The sequence below is a fragment of the Staurois parvus genome, unplaced genomic scaffold, assembly GCF_062004578.1.
Source record: "Staurois parvus isolate SC_StPar_1 unplaced genomic scaffold, SC_StPar_1.0 ptg000232l, whole genome shotgun sequence".
NCBI classification, from domain to species: Eukaryota; Metazoa; Chordata; class Amphibia; order Anura; family Ranidae; genus Staurois; species Staurois parvus.
Window position 1 is genome coordinate 5,668,402 of NW_028318028.1, and position 17,017 is coordinate 5,685,418.

General features: G+C 42.3%; 1 protein-coding gene across 1 annotated transcript; it reads left to right on the forward strand.

Annotated features, from left to right (window-relative positions):
* Positions 1-9,212: 9,212 nt before the first annotated feature.
* On the forward strand, positions 9,213-10,127 carry LOC149460285 (olfactory receptor 6C3-like). The gene has a single exon (XM_089679934.1). It carries the CDS (start codon positions 9,213-9,215, stop codon positions 10,125-10,127), a length of 915 nt encoding a protein of 304 aa, XP_089536060.1.
* Positions 10,128-17,017: the final 6,890 nt, after the last annotated feature.

Sequence of the window (17,017 nt, forward strand, 5' to 3'; positions counted from 1 at the left end):
TGTAAATTAATTGGTTTACGTGAAAGTTATAGCGTTTACAAATGGCGGGAAAGATACTGGGATTTTTAGGGTTTTTTTTCATACTAATAATGGCGGCGATCAGCGAATTATGGCGGCGATCAGGGACTTATGGCAGTGACCAACGACTTATGGCGGGACTGCAGGACTGCGGCGGACATTCTGACATTGGGGGGTACTGACTTGGGGTCACTGACATCCCCAAAAACACTAATACAGTGAACAGTGCAAAAAAAAAAAACTGACACTGTACTAATGGCAATGGGGAGGAAGGGGTTAACTTTATTTTGCAGGGAAGGGTTATAGGAGTGAGGGGAGTGTTTTACTAGGGGGCGGGGGTTTGTACTGGGCGGGACAAGGCTGATCAAGAAAGAGAAACTCTTCTTTCTTGATCAGCTCATCCTCGAGCTGACAGGGAAGTGACAGACAGCACAGCTACAGCCACTGTTTGCCACCGATTGCCGGAACATAGCCGCTAACGAGCGGCTGTGACCCGGCGACTGACATCTGCGGCGGTGATCCGCGGGACAAATAGGGCGGCGGCGCGCTTCGCGCGCGCCCCCTATTTGTTTACAAAACACACGTCTTAAAACATGGTTTTGCCTGCGAGTGCCACCCTGCCGCCGTATATGTACAGTGGCTGGGCGGCATGCGGTTAAGTGACAACAAGCATGGATTCATGAAAGACCAACCTGTTATCATTCTTTGAGGATGTATATTGGCTGGTGGCAGTCAAGTGGACATTAGCCACAAACAAAGCTAGAAAAAATGCTCGCATGCATTAAAAAGGGCACACATTTCAGAGATACACTCTGTCATCTTTACAAAACACTGGTTTGGCCTCATCTTGAATATGCAGTTCAGTTTTAGTCACCAACACTCAGGACTGGTGTTGTTGAATTAGAAAGAGTTCAGATAATGGCAGCAAAATGAATGTGGGGGACCATGGATATAAGTGTTGATTACATAGATTACAGTTGTTAACTGTGCAGAAGAGGAGCTTAAGAGGGGATGTGATTACAATGTACAAATATATCAAACGTAACTCCAGTAACTTTAATAAACTGTTTACTCTAAGGTCCTTGAAGAGCACACTGGGCCACAGTTTGAGATGAGAAGAAAGGAGGTTTAACCTTCAATTGTGAAAAGGATTCATACTGTTAGATCAGTAAAAAACGTGAAACTTCCTCCCCTGGAAGTCGTACTAACTGAGAGTGTCAACAGCTTAACTTTTAGATGTCTTCCTCAGGAATAAAATGTACAAGGCTATGGGAATTGTTAGGGAATGAAAATCACACACACAAACTCAACTAGATGCACATGTGTCTTTTTCAGCCTTATAATCTATGTAACTATGTAACCTGATTTGGTATAAACAAATCACATGGTTTTTTTTTATCAGACTGAAAACCTAAAAACTGTAAAACTTTGATGCAGATATTTTTGCAGTCTGTGCTTTTCAACTACTACAGAGAAAGAGAGCACAAAGATTACATGAGATAAAAAAGAAAGACATTTTAGAGATAGTTTGTAAGTTTTAAGGCTGAAAAATGGAACAGTTTTGAAAGATATCTTATAATCCTCTATCATATATGCTGCAATTTGTGTAAAGAGAGAGAAAACAGATTGAACCTTGAAATCTAAAATATGTTTTTAATTACTTTTATTATTTTATTACTGTATAGATGGGTTGTAATTTGATTGAAATGAGTGATTGAGCAGGCATTTAGCATCCATTAAAAATTAGTGTCTTTTTTGGAAACTGACAATGAAAATGGAATATAGGTTGCACCACAGCTAGAAAGCCTGTTTGAACAAGACACTATTTCTGAGCACTTTAACAGGCATTTATCATCCATTAAAAAAAAACAGAAGTGTCCTTTTTTTAATACTGACAATGGAAATAGCATACAGGTTTGCACCTTACTAATTTCAGAATTTTTGCTTTTTGCGGAGTGGGCTAGCGTGCAATCACCATTTCAATTAACCTCAAAACCTCAATTAACCCTGTTCAGTAGGGTTTAGAACAGGTCTTTGTGCAGGCCACATTAGTTCCTTCACACCAAACTTATCAAACCATGTCTTTAGATCACAGCTGAGCTGCATTTTTACCCCCTCCCCCTTGAAGGAAGGGAGGAGTGGAAGAAAGGAAGGGGTGGGTGGTCGGAAGGAAAGGGTGGGTGGAAGGAAGGGAGGGGTAGGTGTACGGAAGTAAAGGGTGGATGGAAGGAAGGGAGGGGTGGGTGGATGGAAGTAAAGGGTGGGTGGCAGGAAGGGAGGGGTGGGTGGACGGAAGTAAAGGGTGGGTGGAAGGAAGGGAGGGGTGGGTGGGTGGAAGGAAGGGGTGGATGGAAGGAAAGAAGGGAGGAGTGGAAGGAACGGGTGGGTGGAAGGAAGGAGAGGAGGGAGGGGTGGAAGGAAGGAAGGGAGGGGTGGAAGAAAGGGAGGGGTGGGTGGGTGGAAGGGAAGGAAGGAAAGAAAGAAGGGGTAGGTGGAAGGAAGGATAGGAGGGAGGGGAGGAAGGAAGGAAGGAAGGAAGGGGAGGAAGGAAGGAAGGAAGGAAGGAAGGAAGGAAGGAAGGAAGGAAGGAAGGAAGGAAGGAAGGAAGGAAGAGAGGTTGGAAGGAAGGAGAGGAGGGAGGGGTGGAAGGAAGGAAGGAAGGAAGGAAGGAAGGGGTGGGTTGAAGGAAGGAAGGGGTGGAAGGAAAGAAGGAAAGGAGGGGTGTATGAAAGGAAGGGGTGGATGGAAGGAAGGAAAGGAGGGGTGGGTTGAAAGGAGGGCAGGGGTGGAAGGAAGGGGTGGATGGAAGGAAGGAAAGGAAGGGATGGATGGAAGGAAGGAAAGGAAGGGATGGATGGAAGGAATGAAAGGAAGGGGTGGATGGAAGGAAGGGGTGTGTGGGAGGAAGGGAGGGGTGGAAGGAAGGGGGGTGGAAGGAAGGAAGGGGTGGGGTGAAGGGATGGAAGGAAAGAAGGAAGGTGGAAGGAAGGAGATGAGGGAGGGGTGAAAGAAAGGAAGGAAGTGGTGGGTGGGTGGAAGAAGGAAGGGGTGGGTGGGTGGGTGGATGGAAGGAAGGAAGGAAGGGGTGGGTAGATGGAAGGAAGGAAAGGGGTGGGTGGGAGGGTGGGTGGAAGGAGGGAAGGAAGGGATGGGTGGGAGGGAGGGTGGGGCAGTCAAGTGGACATTAGCCACAAACAAAGCTAGAAAAAATGCTCGCATGCATTAAAAAGGGCACACATTTCAGAGATACACTCTGTCATCTTTACAAAACACTGGTTTGGCCTCATCTTGAATATGCAGTTCAGTTTTAGTCACCAACACTCAGGACTGGTGTTGTTGAATTAGAAAGAGTTCAGATAATGGCAGCAAAATGAATGTGGGGGACCATGGATATAAGTGTTGATTACATAGATTACAGTTGTTAACTGTGCAGAAGAGGAGCTTAAGAGGGGATGTGATTACAATGTACAAATATATCAAACGTAACTCCAGTAACTTTAATAAACTGTTTACTCTAAGGTCCTTGAAGAGCACACTGGGCCACAGTTTGAGATGAGAAGAAAGGAGGTTTAACCTTCAATTGTGAAAAGGATTCATACTGTTAGATCAGTAAAAAACGTGAAACTTCCTCCCCTGGAAGTCGTACTAACTGAGAGTGTCAACAGCTTAACTTTTAGATGTCTTCCTCAGGAATAAAATGTACAAGGCTATGGGAATTGTTAGGGAATGAAAATCACACACACAAACTCAACTAGATGCACATGTGTCTTTTTCAGCCTTATAATCTATGTAACTATGTAACCTGATTTGGTATAAACAAATCACATGGTTTTTTTTTATCAGACTGAAAACCTAAAAACTGTAAAACTTTGATGCAGATATTTTTGCAGTCTGTGCTTTTCAACTACTACAGAGAAAGAGAGCACAAAGATTACATGAGATAAAAAAGAAAGACATTTTAGAGATAGTTTGTAAGTTTTAAGGCTGAAAAATGGAACAGTTTTGAAAGATATCTTATAATCCTCTATCATATATGCTGCAATTTGTGTAAAGAGAGAGAAAACAGATTGAACCTTGAAATCTAAAATATGTTTTTAATTACTTTTATTATTTTATTACTGTATAGATGGGTTGTAATTTGATTGAAATGAGTGATTGAGCAGGCATTTAGCATCCATTAAAAATTAGTGTCTTTTTTGGAAACTGACAATGAAAATGGAATATAGGTTGCACCACAGCTAGAAAGCCTGTTTGAACAAGACACTATTTCTGAGCACTTTAACAGGCATTTATCATCCATTAAAAAAAAACAGAAGTGTCCTTTTTTTAATACTGACAATGGAAATAGCATACAGGTTTGCACCTTACTAATTTCAGAATTTTTGCTTTTTGCGGAGTGGGCTAGCGTGCAATCACCATTTCAATTAACCTCAAAACCTCAATTAACCCTGTTCAGTAGGGTTTAGAACAGGTCTTTGTGCAGGCCACATTAGTTCCTTCACACCAAACTTATCAAACCATGTCTTTAGATCACAGCTGAGCTGCATTTTTACCCCCTCCCCCTTGAAGGAAGGGAGGAGTGGAAGAAAGGAAGGGGTGGGTGGTCGGAAGGAAAGGGTGGGTGGAAGGAAGGGAGGGGTAGGTGTACGGAAGTAAAGGGTGGATGGAAGGAAGGGAGGGGTGGGTGGATGGAAGTAAAGGGTGGGTGGCAGGAAGGGAGGGGTGGGTGGACGGAAGTAAAGGGTGGGTGGAAGGAAGGGAGGGGTGGGTGGGTGGAAGGAAGGGGTGGATGGAAGGAAAGAAGGGAGGAGTGGAAGGAACGGGTGGGTGGAAGGAAGGAGAGGAGGGAGGGGTGGAAGGAAGGAAGGGAGGGGTGGAAGAAAGGGAGGGGTGGGTGGGTGGAAGGGAAGGAAGGAAAGAAAGAAGGGGTAGGTGGAAGGAAGGATAGGAGGGAGGGGAGGAAGGAAGGAAGGAAGGAAGGGGAGGAAGGAAGGAAGGAAGGAAGGAAGGAAGGAAGGAAGGAAGGAAGGAAGGAAGGAAGGAAGAGAGGTTGGAAGGAAGGAGAGGAGGGAGGGGTGGAAGGAAGGAAGGAAGGAAGGGGTGGGTTGAAGGAAGGAAGGGGTGGAAGGAAAGAAGGAAAGGAGGGGTGGATGAAAGGAAGGGGTGGATGGAAGGAAGGAAAGGAGGGGTGGGTTGAAAGGAGGGCAGGGGTGGAAGGAAGGGGTGGATGGAAGGAAGGAAAGGAAGGGATGGATGGAAGGAAGGAAAGGAAGGGATGGATGGAAGGAATGAAAGGAAGGGGTGGATGGAAGGAAGGGGTGTGTGGGAGGAAGGGAGGGGTGGAAGGAAGGGGGGTGGAAGGAAGGAAGGGGTGGGGTGAAGGGATGGAAGGAAAGAAGGAAGGTGGAAGGAAGGAGATGAGGGAGGGGTGAAAGAAAGGAAGGAAGGGGTGGGTGGGTGGAAGAAGGAAGGGGTGGGTGGATGGAAGGAAGGAAGGGGTGGGTAGATGGAAGGAAGGAAAGGGGTGGGTGGGAGGGTGGGTGGAAGGAGGGAAGGAAGGGATGGGTGGGAGGGAGGGTGGGTGGAAGGAAGAAAGGGATGGGTGGGAGGGTGGGTGGAAGGAAGGGGTGAAAAGAAAGAAAGGAATGGTGGGTGGAAGGAAGGAAAGGAGGGTTGGGTGGAAGGAAAGGAGGGGTAGATGGAAGGAAAGGAGGGGTAGATGGAAGGTAGGGTGGAAGGAAAGAAGAGGTGGATGGAAGGGAGGGAGGAAGGGAGGGAGGGAGGAAGGAAGGAAGGAAGGAAGGAAGGAAGGAAGGAAGGATGGTGGGTTGTAGGGAGGAGTGGTTGGAATGAAGGAGGGGAGGAAGGAAGGGAGGGTGGGTGGAAGGAAGGAAGGGGTGGGTGGATGGATAGAAGGGGTGGGTGGAAGGATGGAAGGGCTGGGTGGAAGGATGGAAGGGAGGAGTGGATGGAAGGGAGGGAGGGGTGGATGGAAGGAAGGGAGGGGTGGGTGGAAGGGGTGGGTGGAAGGAAGGGGTGGATGGAAGAGAGGGGTGGGTGGAAGGAAGGGGTGGAAGGAAGGAGTGGGTTGAAGGAAGGGTGGGGTAGGGGGTGGAAGGAAGGGAGAGAGGGGTAAGTGGAAAGAAGGGGTGGAAGGAAGGGGTGGGTGGGTGTGAGGGGTTGGAAGGAAGGAAGGGGTGGGTTGGTGGGAGGGGTTGGAAGAAAAGGGTGGGTGGGGTTTGAAGGATGGAAGGAAAGGGGGTGGAAGAAAGGGATGGGGGGTGGAAGGAAGGAAGGGAGGGGTGGAAGGGAGGTGTGGGTAAAGGAAGGAAGGGGTGGGTTAAAAAGAAGGAAGGGAAGGAAGGAAAGAAGGAAGGGGTGTGTGGAAGGAATGGAGGGGTGGGTGGAAGGAAGGGAGGGGGTTGGAAGGATGGAAGGAAGCGGGTGGAAAGATGGAAGGAAGGGGGGTGGAAAGATGGAAGGAGGGGGGGTGGAAAGATGGAAGGAAGAGGGGATGTGAAAGGAAGGGAGGGGGGTGGAAGGGAGGGGGGGTGGAAGGAAGGTTGGGTCAAACTCACTATGACTCCTTCAGAAGCATTAGAGCTGTGACTGTCGGCTGCTTTGTTCAGTTTCCCACCCACACCTTCTCTGAAACTGCACGGACTGAAGTGTGGGTGGGCACAGGGGGAGACAGAACAGATATAGCCTCTCTCCCCTCTTCTCCTATTAGTGCGGAGGATGGAGGGAGGGGGTGGGCAGTGAGAAGAACACAGTGGCGGTGGGAGGGAGAGGGGACAGAAAGAAAACTATTCTGTGCAGCGGTGGAGGCGGCGAGCAGCACTGAGGCAAGGGGTGTGTGGGAGGGGTGGCGGTGGTTGAGGTGACAAGCAGCAATTTCCTGCAGCTGGAAGCCACATCTCCTCCTCTCTCTCCGATGGCTTTCAGCTGCTTCATTCCCCTGCCCCTTCCACACACCCCTAGCGCCGGCGCTGCTCGCCACCGCCTCCTTATTTCCACTCACGGGCGAGTGGAAATTTCGAGGGATGCAGCCTGCAGGGATGCTTGGCAACTCTCCTCTGGGGGGGTTCAGACCCCCTTTACCCTACTTTATCTATGCCCCTGGATCCGGCTTTGTGCACAGGGGCACAGTCCTGCTGAAATAGAAAAGGGCCTTCCCCAAACCTTTGCCACAAAGTTGGAATTGCTCAAATGTCAAAAATGTCTTTGTATACAGTAGCATTAATAAAATGCCTCATTGGAAACAACTGAACTCAATGATTTGGGTGGGTTTCCACATACTTTTGACCATAGGTAATGTTCAACAATTTCATATAATTTAATGTGAAAGAGTAGCTAATAAAGTAGAGTCCCAAAGGGTAACCAAATATTAACTACTATTTTCATGTATGTTAGACTTAAAAGTCACTGCACAAACAAGTAGGGCCAAATTAAAATAGACTTCACCTATCACAAGTGCCTCCTAGTTGTTGCATCTATAATATGATTGTAGGGGTATCTCTAAGAGCTTCCACTCTGGGATGGTGCACCTGTGAGCATTGGTCGGCATCTTGGATAATTCAAGATGGCCAACAAAGCAAAGGCATGTATGTACGGCTAATATATGCACACATGCATGTACGTGATAATATGCCTTTTGAGGGATAGCTATATGGACATGTGTATGTTTATATAAATGTATATATTTGGGATAATTTTTAAGAAATTATAAGAAAAATAAAAAACTATTTGTTATACATTGCAGATGACTCCAACAACATATGGCTTGTCCATTTAATCAAGTTTATGTGATAATCCACCAACATGGCTTTGTAGTACTTCTTTGCAACCACTTTAGTGGGATTCTGACACCCACATGTGCCTCTCTATCTGAGCCTCTGGTATTGACTCTTCCTCTGTGTTTTTCTTTTTCTTGTGGACATATTCAGGTAAATGGAAAACAAAAATCATAGATACATATTAGGTGGAATACAATAATATGCGTTAATAAAATATATATTTTTTTTTCATATTTAGTGGTAATCATCTCTATCTCCTGATGAAGTGTATAAAATCCAGAAACATGTTGTGCTTTCTGAGAATCTGAAATTTGTATGGTATTTTGAGCTGCAGCTTTCAAGGCATTTGTGATTTTAGATTGTAATTTGTACATACATATTAAAAAAAAAATGTTTTAATCAAATAAAATGTATATTTTAAGAGGAACGTTGTGTTGTGCCTTAAAAATCCCACCATGTCAAATATTTCTTTAAATTCTTATGTACGATAACCCTTCCCCACATCATGCAATGAAATAAAAACAAATTTAAGACAGTTCAATTTGCAAAAAGCACCCTTTCATATTTCTTTTAAAATCCGAAATATGTCAATATGGCTGACTAATTAAGAAGAATGATATATCAGCTCTGACTGAGTATGTCTAGTGCTTGGGGAATTCATTATAGGTAGCAAGATCTACTATATATACACACACGTCTGTTGTTCAGAATTCTACCATTCATCTAATATGGAAAAGAAACTGAACACACATTTTTTATTCACTAAATTTTTTTATTCAGTGAAGATGTGTCAGAAAAGCTAAGCTGATAGTTAATTAAATATTGTTTTTGTATTTCCCTTGAAAAGGAGGACAAATTCTCCAAAAAGTATAACAATTTTAATGCTTAAAGAAGACTAATTTTTTCCTCTATTTTGTATTCTTTTGAAAGTGATCAACTTATTTTAAGTAATATCCGTAGACTATTTTTATCAATGCATGTTATTGTGTTAGAAATCTATATAGTTTGTAATTATAAATGTACACAGGGCAGCCATATTTCCTATAAAGACTGCTTTCTGTTTAGTGGTATGGTACAGTAATTATGTTTTTCAGTACCTTTCACTCAGTGCAAGTATATCTATAGTATGTTGAAATCAATAATCTGAGGTCAGTGAATATGTTAAAGCCATTGCATATGTAGGAGCAGCACAGAGGCATCAGTAATTCAACTTTGGTAAGTAGGATCAAGAAGTCTATGGATTACAATACTTCATGCACCTTTTAAGATGCCTTCAAACAGATCTTCATACAAAACACATTATAAAAGAATTATACAAATACTTGAGCTTCATTAACATAACATTATCTGAGAGAACTTTGCCTCTGGAATCCAGATAAACATTTCTATTTCATTGAAATGATTGTAAACCAGACACATGTTACTTATTTTATCATCAAAGGAATATCAGAAGCACCCGAGCTGCAGGTTCCGATCTTCCTTCTTGTTCTGATTATGTATATCGTCACTCTTGGAGGTAATATGATAATATTTATCTTGGTTAGCTTGGATCATCACCTCCACACTCCCATGTATTTCTTCCTCTCCAACCTGTCCATAGTGGACATGTCTTCTTCTACAGTCACCCTACATAGGATCCTAGTCAATTTTATCACACAAGATAATACTGTGGGGATCTTTGCATTTATGATGCAGTGTTACTTTTTTGGATCATTATCAGGTCATGAACTGTTCATCTTGACTGCTATGGGTTTTGATCGATATGTAGCTATTTGTAAGCCTTTGAACTATCATTTGGTAATGAATTTTAGAACCTGTGGTGTGTTAGCTTTGTTCTGTTGGTTGCTAGGTTTTATACAAGTTGTTCCCTATTCTGTCCTAATGGCTAATATCTCTTGTTACTCAACCAATGAAATCAATCACTTCTGCTGTGACCTTGTTCCCATAATAGGAATAGCTTGCAGTGATGTCTCTATTTTGAAAGCACTGACCTTTATACAAGGGATAATTCTTTTTATCATAACTCCATTTTGCCTTACATTCATTTCTTACGTTTTTATAATCACCACCATACTAAAGATACGTTCTAGTTCTGGCAGACGTAAAGCCTTCTACACATGTTCATCACACCTCATGGTCATCATACTGCTATACATGACTCTGATTTTACAGTATGCAATACCAAGTAACAGTTTGGGTCCAACTAAACTTTTCTCTTTGTTTAACGCTGCTATTGTCCCCATGCTGAATCCTATTCTATATAGCTTAAAAAATAAAGATGTTAAATCAGCTTTTAGACGAAGGGTGGGATAGTTAAGCGCTGAGACTTACAGGATAGCTCTGCTATGAATTCAGATAATCAGTAAACACATAATATCAGTTTACAAGGCTTTGGTACATAACCCACATATTATCAACATGCTAAATGTTCTGTAACAGGCATAATACTCTAATACTCTAATCTGAATTAGAATAAAGCCATATTATCATTTAGATGTTGATAACGAAATGTAATGTAGCAACAACCATATAGAACTTACAAAGTGATATCATGGGAACAAACCTCTATTTGTGAAATGGACAGCAGTAGGTAAGTGTACGGTGCTAAAGCATACCTTAACCGAAGAACAAGTACACAATATACTACAGCTTAGCAGTACTTAAATGAGGTAGCTGTATTTGTTTTCTTTTTGTCTGACTTTTTTTCCTTTATTTTCACTGGGTGATCCAGGTAGTAATACATTTTCTGTCTTAATGTGGCAATGGTGACTCGCTATATCATATCTGTTGAGGAACAGTATTTTCATCACAGGATAGGAAGTGTGGTAAGACAAAATAACTATTCCCACTCCTAAACATAGGATGAAGTGTCCTGCAGTCATCAGAAAATACTGATAAGAATGCTGCACAGGTAGTGCTTGGAAAAGGAAATTTAAGGCCCAGGGTGAATATTCCAAACTGCATCCCCTCCTTTTGTGATGTGCACACTGAATCATTTTACCCACGAATGATGTGCATCATACCCATGAAAATGCATGGGTCAGAAGTGTGTAATATACAGAGTGCAGGGGTCAAGGCTGTGTAACATACAGAATGCCAAGGTCAGGTGTATGCATCACACAGAGTCCTGGGGTCAGGAGAGTGCATCATATTGAGCTCAGAAGTTAGGACTGTGTAACATACAGAGTGCAGGGGTCAAAAGTATGTTACATACAAAGTTCAGGGGTCAGGAGTGTGTAATGTACAGACTGCTGGTATCAGAAGTGTGTAACATACAGAGTGCAGGGGTCAGGAGTGTGTAAAAAGTAGTGCAGGAGTCAGAAGTGTGTAATGTACAGAGTGCTGGGGTCAGGAGCATGTAAAGTACAGAGTGCAGGGATTAGGAGTGTGGAATATACAGATTGCAGGGGTTGGGAGTAAAAGTAACGTACAGAGTACAGGGGTCAGGAGTTAAAGGAAATATACAGCCTAGCAAACAAAGTATGGTAGTCAGGAGTATGTAATGTATATAGTGCAGGGGTTAGGAGTATGTAACAGACAGTGTGCAGGGGTTAGGAGTGTGTAATGTACATAGTACTGGGTTCAGGAGTGTGTAACATGCAGAGTGCAGAGGTAAGGAGTGAATAATAAACAGACCACAAGGGGTCATGAGTAAAAGTAATATAAAGTTCAGCAAACAGAGTGTAGAGGTCAGGAGTATGTAACATACATAGTGAAGGAGCTCAGGAGTTTATACACCCTAGTGTAAATCACCCCTATTATTCATTCCACCCCTTTATTCATAGCACAGTGGTATGCCCTATGGGGCATTTTGACAAAACACACATGCCCACATACATACATGTATACTGTACATACAGTACAAACATTCACATTCATACATACAATAACACAGGGCTTAAAATTTGAAGTCCTGAGCTACTAGCCAGGCCTTAGAGTTACTCGCCAACAACAAACACAAACAGAGACACCTGTACACACACACACAGACATGTACATACACACACAGAAACATGTACACACACGCACATAGACATGTACACACACACACATACAGACACAGATATACACACACAGGCACGTACAGACACGCATACACACAGAAATACACATGCACAGACACATGTACAGTACATACACACAGACACATGTATATACATACACAGACACATGTGCGTACATACACACAAACACACACACACATGTACATGCACACACACACAGACACATGTACACACACATACTGTACATGTACATACACACACACACATACAGGCACATGTATAAACACACAGACACGTACAGACATGCATACACACAGAAATACACATGCACAGATACATGTACATACACACAGACACATGTACATACATACACAGACACATGTACACACAGAAATGTATGTACATACACACAAACACACACACATGTACATGCACACACAGATACATGTACACACACACATACATGTACATACACGCATACACATGTACAGATACATACATGTACATACACACAGACACATGTACAATTGTACATTCATATGCATACACAGACACACACGTACACACACACACACACACCCCATAAAATGTTGCAGTACTTTCGTTGTTCACTCACAGATCCGGGTACTGCACTCTAGGGAGAGGCAGAGAGCACAGCACACACTCCTTGCTTTTCTTTCACTGCGCTCAGCTATTGAGCAGTCTGACGGCTCCCAGTGCCAATGACAGATCCGGCCTGAGCTCCGAGCCTGCTCAGCAAGACGGCCCTGGGGGACACACTCGCCCCCAACAATATTTCCACTCGCCGTTGGCGAGCAGGCGAGTGGAAAATTGTAAGCCCTGCAATAACATACATACACTGGCACCCACATAAAAAACACCCACACACACACATTCTCATGCATACACACACAGATTTGCAGCACAGCATTGAAAAAGTTTAAAAGTGAAGCAGGTTGAGACTTGGTAGGAGGAGCAGATACAGCCTTCCCTCCATCCTCTAAGTCTGGGATCGGCAACCCATTGATCTCAATGTGTTGACTGCAGGCAGGTGACAGGTATATCGGATTCTCATCCCTGCCTTGACCCTTGAATGCTCCTCCCAAAGAGCAGCAGAGTAGCACAAAGATTGTACTATGCTGATCCCCACTGGCCCACCTCCCCAGTCCATCCAAGACTTGTGTATAACATCACGTGGTATGGACAACAGAGGATGGCTGGTGGAAATAACTGCACCAGAACAGGTAGATCTCCACAGAAGCTTCCATGCACTGCATCAGGAAACTACTTCTGTGTCTTTCTGAGCCCCCTGTGGTGTACCCTCCTGATCCCCCAGCACCATGCCTTCCTGACCCCACTGTACTGTGCCACCCGGACCACGCTTTCTTGGATCCCTAGTACCGTGCCCTCCTGTTCCTCCTTGTACCGTGTCCTCCTGACCGTACCCGGTTTCATGCCTTCCTGACCACTCTGTACTGGGCCCCCCTGAGACCCCTGTACTGTGCCCTCCTGATTCCTTTATCCTCTGCCCAGCTGTCCCCCTCATTATGTACTAATAATCCCTGTCCTGCTCAGCCCTGTCCACCGCCCTACATACTACTGACCTCTGTTCACTCAACTCATCAGATTTCTGGTAGGACCAAAAATTATTTTTTGCACTTAACAAATATTACAAAACACTTTCAGCGGAGCATTTAACAAACCAAAAGTGAGCAAATAAGAGACATTCATTTTCATGGTTTGGATATACTTTAATTACATGAACCTCTGTGCTGTCTTTTACCAGGTGCAATGTTCACAAAATGGTGCCAAGAAGTGCTGTAGCACTGGCAGCTTAATGCTTCCAGTCCACATGCTCTCTGTTCTTTCCCTGCTAATATACAAATAGAATTTCTTAGTGCCCCATAGACTTCTATTGTAAGGACTAATTCCATTCAGCAAATACCAGGTACAGGCAAGTTTTCAACTATTTGTATTTTTAATCCTTGTATTTTGTCTTTGGACTTTTAGATTTGAATTTATGCTTACATTAAAATAGATTTAATGGCCAAACATGTTTTAGATTTGGATAGAAGGTGGCAGTTTTAGAACCCTTTTCTGGTTTTTAATGTCATCTGGGTCACCTGCTGGGAAGAAGTATCCTCTCTATTTGTAATAAAAGCCAAACTTATTTAGTTGTCATAGTTCTGGTGATATCTCTCACCTTGAATAGATTTTCTTTTACTCCTGGCCTTGTCTCTGGGACAGCAATTGAAATCTTCCTGATGGGACACAGACAGGAAAAAATTAAAGAGGGCAGGGGTCATAACAACTCTCTACTTTATCAATAACAAAGAAAAAAGAGTTTTGAATTTACATGCACTTTATGGCTTTATACACAATATATATATATATATATATATATATATATATATATATATATAGTTATATTTCAAATATACGATAGATAGATAGATAGATAGATAGATAGATAGATAGATAGATAGATAGATACGAGGGGCATTCAAGTCAATCTGGGACTTTTGAATTTATATAATAAAAGGAGTAGAAGCTGCATTTATTATTCAACATACTCCCCTGCTACATTTATCCCATAATTTAACTAATGCCTGGAAAGCTTCAGAATACAAAGATTTGTTAGTACGCCTGAAACATACTAGGCCAGCCTGCTTCACTTTGTGTCGATTATCCAGGATCAGGCATTGCACGCGCTGAATGTTCACAGGAATGACTTCTGTTGGCTGGGAACCACCACAGCCAGGATCATCAGTGAGAGACGGATGACCCTCTTTGAAACATTTACACCATTCAAATGTCTTACTGCTGCTGTGCGTCTCATCACCAAACTGTGCATGAAGTCTTCTGTAGATATCCGCAGGTTTATGCCTGTTTCACAAGAAACTTCATCACCACACGCTGTTCCATGCACGCACTAACACTGTTGTCTGCCATGTTGATTAACAGTCTCTGGACTGGTCCGCAACATGTGCGCCGCCTATCAGTACTAGGACACATTTGCCATTTACTACTGCGTGTAGTACCTCCATGCTAGCATCCCGTTTATATCTGTAAAATTAAAAGTTTGACTTTAACACCCCTCTTATATACTGTATATTCCGACATTCCGTTCATGTGTTGTGTAATTTATGACTAACTGATGATATACAGTATGTCATTATCAAAATTAAATAAGTATTTCTGTGTGCCTATAATGTGAACTATCATTGTAACATCTTCAGCTCTGTTTTACTGGCCCCATTTAATTTTTGCTTTCTCATTCCTTATCGGGGATAAGGTTCTTTTTGAGTGTTATTCATGATGCATAAAAAAACTCGTGTTGCGCTAAATGAAATATAAATACTTCAAAAAATTAATGAATAATATACAAATAATATATGTCCAATAGAGGATAAACAAGTACTCCTGAGGAAGTGTTTTTACACGAAACGCGTCAGTGAGGTGCCCCTGACCTGTGTGCATATACCGCAAGGCCATCCTGATTGGTGGCCATATCAGATCTGGATGTAAGTTTTTATTTATCTGTTTATGCTGGAATTTTGACCATTAAAGACCTACTACACTACTAGAAGCTTTCTTGGGGCTCATTATTTCCATGTGAGCCGGTTTTTGAAGGTTCTTGAGGATTTGGAATGATATATGACTCCCCCTTCTCTTGCTGATGATGGCCCTGGTGGAATGCTTAAGAATACACCTAGACTGATGACATCTAGTGGCCGACTTGCTGATGACATCTGCCTGGTATCACAAGTCCAGAACACCAGGAGCAGGTCTTAATTGCTCCACGTGCAATTAATGCGCTATCTGGTTAGTGCAATGTTTGTACATTCACAACAACACAAGAGTCACGCTTATCCTTGATCGTGGACTTTTGGAACACCTGCACATAATCACTTTGTTTTATTACTATAAGGACAGAGTTATTTAACATATGATATTTAACATATGATATTGTGCAATATTTATTTATTTGTTTCTTCACCTGATTTTACTCACATTAGTGCTGCATACTTATTTTATATTTTCATACTGGGTTTTAAAGGTTGCCTTTATGCTAGCGGCTTTATATTATTGTTCCCAGCGCTCAGTTACTACCTTTCCACTAAGTACTCAAGAGTGAACCATTGCCACAAAACAAATAAATCAAATAAACATAAATAAAACAGTCCTTATACAGTGTATTGAACCCCTTTTTTCTGTGATGAATGATGAAATGATGTGATGAGGGCGGAGCTTCTCTTCTGCCATCTTCACGTAAGGATCACCATTTTAGCTTGTTTCTGCTGACTGATTTTTTTTAAGCTTCTAAGTGTATTTTCGTTCTTTTAAATAAATTAGCATTAACATACTGCACTATGAGAGGCACTTCTTTATTTTCATATGAGTATATGTTGACCCCATAACATCGGGACTGCCTGAGGACAGCCTTGGGTGGTGCACGTGATCCGATCTGAGACACGAGCCTAGACTGGATTATATATAGTGAGCATGTATTGACCCCTATAATTAAGGGGTCAAAGGATCTGGTAAGCCTCCAATTTGGTATCACGGTGGTGCAAATTCATGTTGATGGTTATATTGGAATGAAGATTTTTCATCATTCATCACAGAAAAAGGGAACTGTTCTATACACTCTATAAGGACTGTTTTATTTATGGTTTATTTAATTTATTTGTTTTGTGGCAATGGTTCACTCTTGAGCACGTTCTTGTTTATCCTCTTTTGGACATATATTATTTGCATATTATTCATGAATTTTTTTAGGAATTTATATTTCATTTAGCGCAACACAAGTTTTTTTTAATTTAATTTGTGATTTAGAGGGGATATCCTCTTGGTGTGTTTGCTGCTTTGTACACAATTAGGGTGGGGTATTTGCGCAGTTTAATTATTATATATTGATATTCATGATGAACTAATGAATGTGATCGTGTCGTGATCGAAAATGAAACATACAGTAGTAGTTCTCTTTGTGTATATGAAGCAAATAAGCTTTGTAACATCTTAATTTCTGTGTATTTGGTTCCATTTAATTTTTGCTTCCTTGTTTTAATAACCAATTCTTAACTCTTAACTTAACTCATTTACCTTGTTTTATAGCTTGGTGGTTTGTAAATCTTACCTAACTTTTATAGACTGTTAACTTAATTAACAGTCTGTAAAAGTGTTTCTGCATGTAAA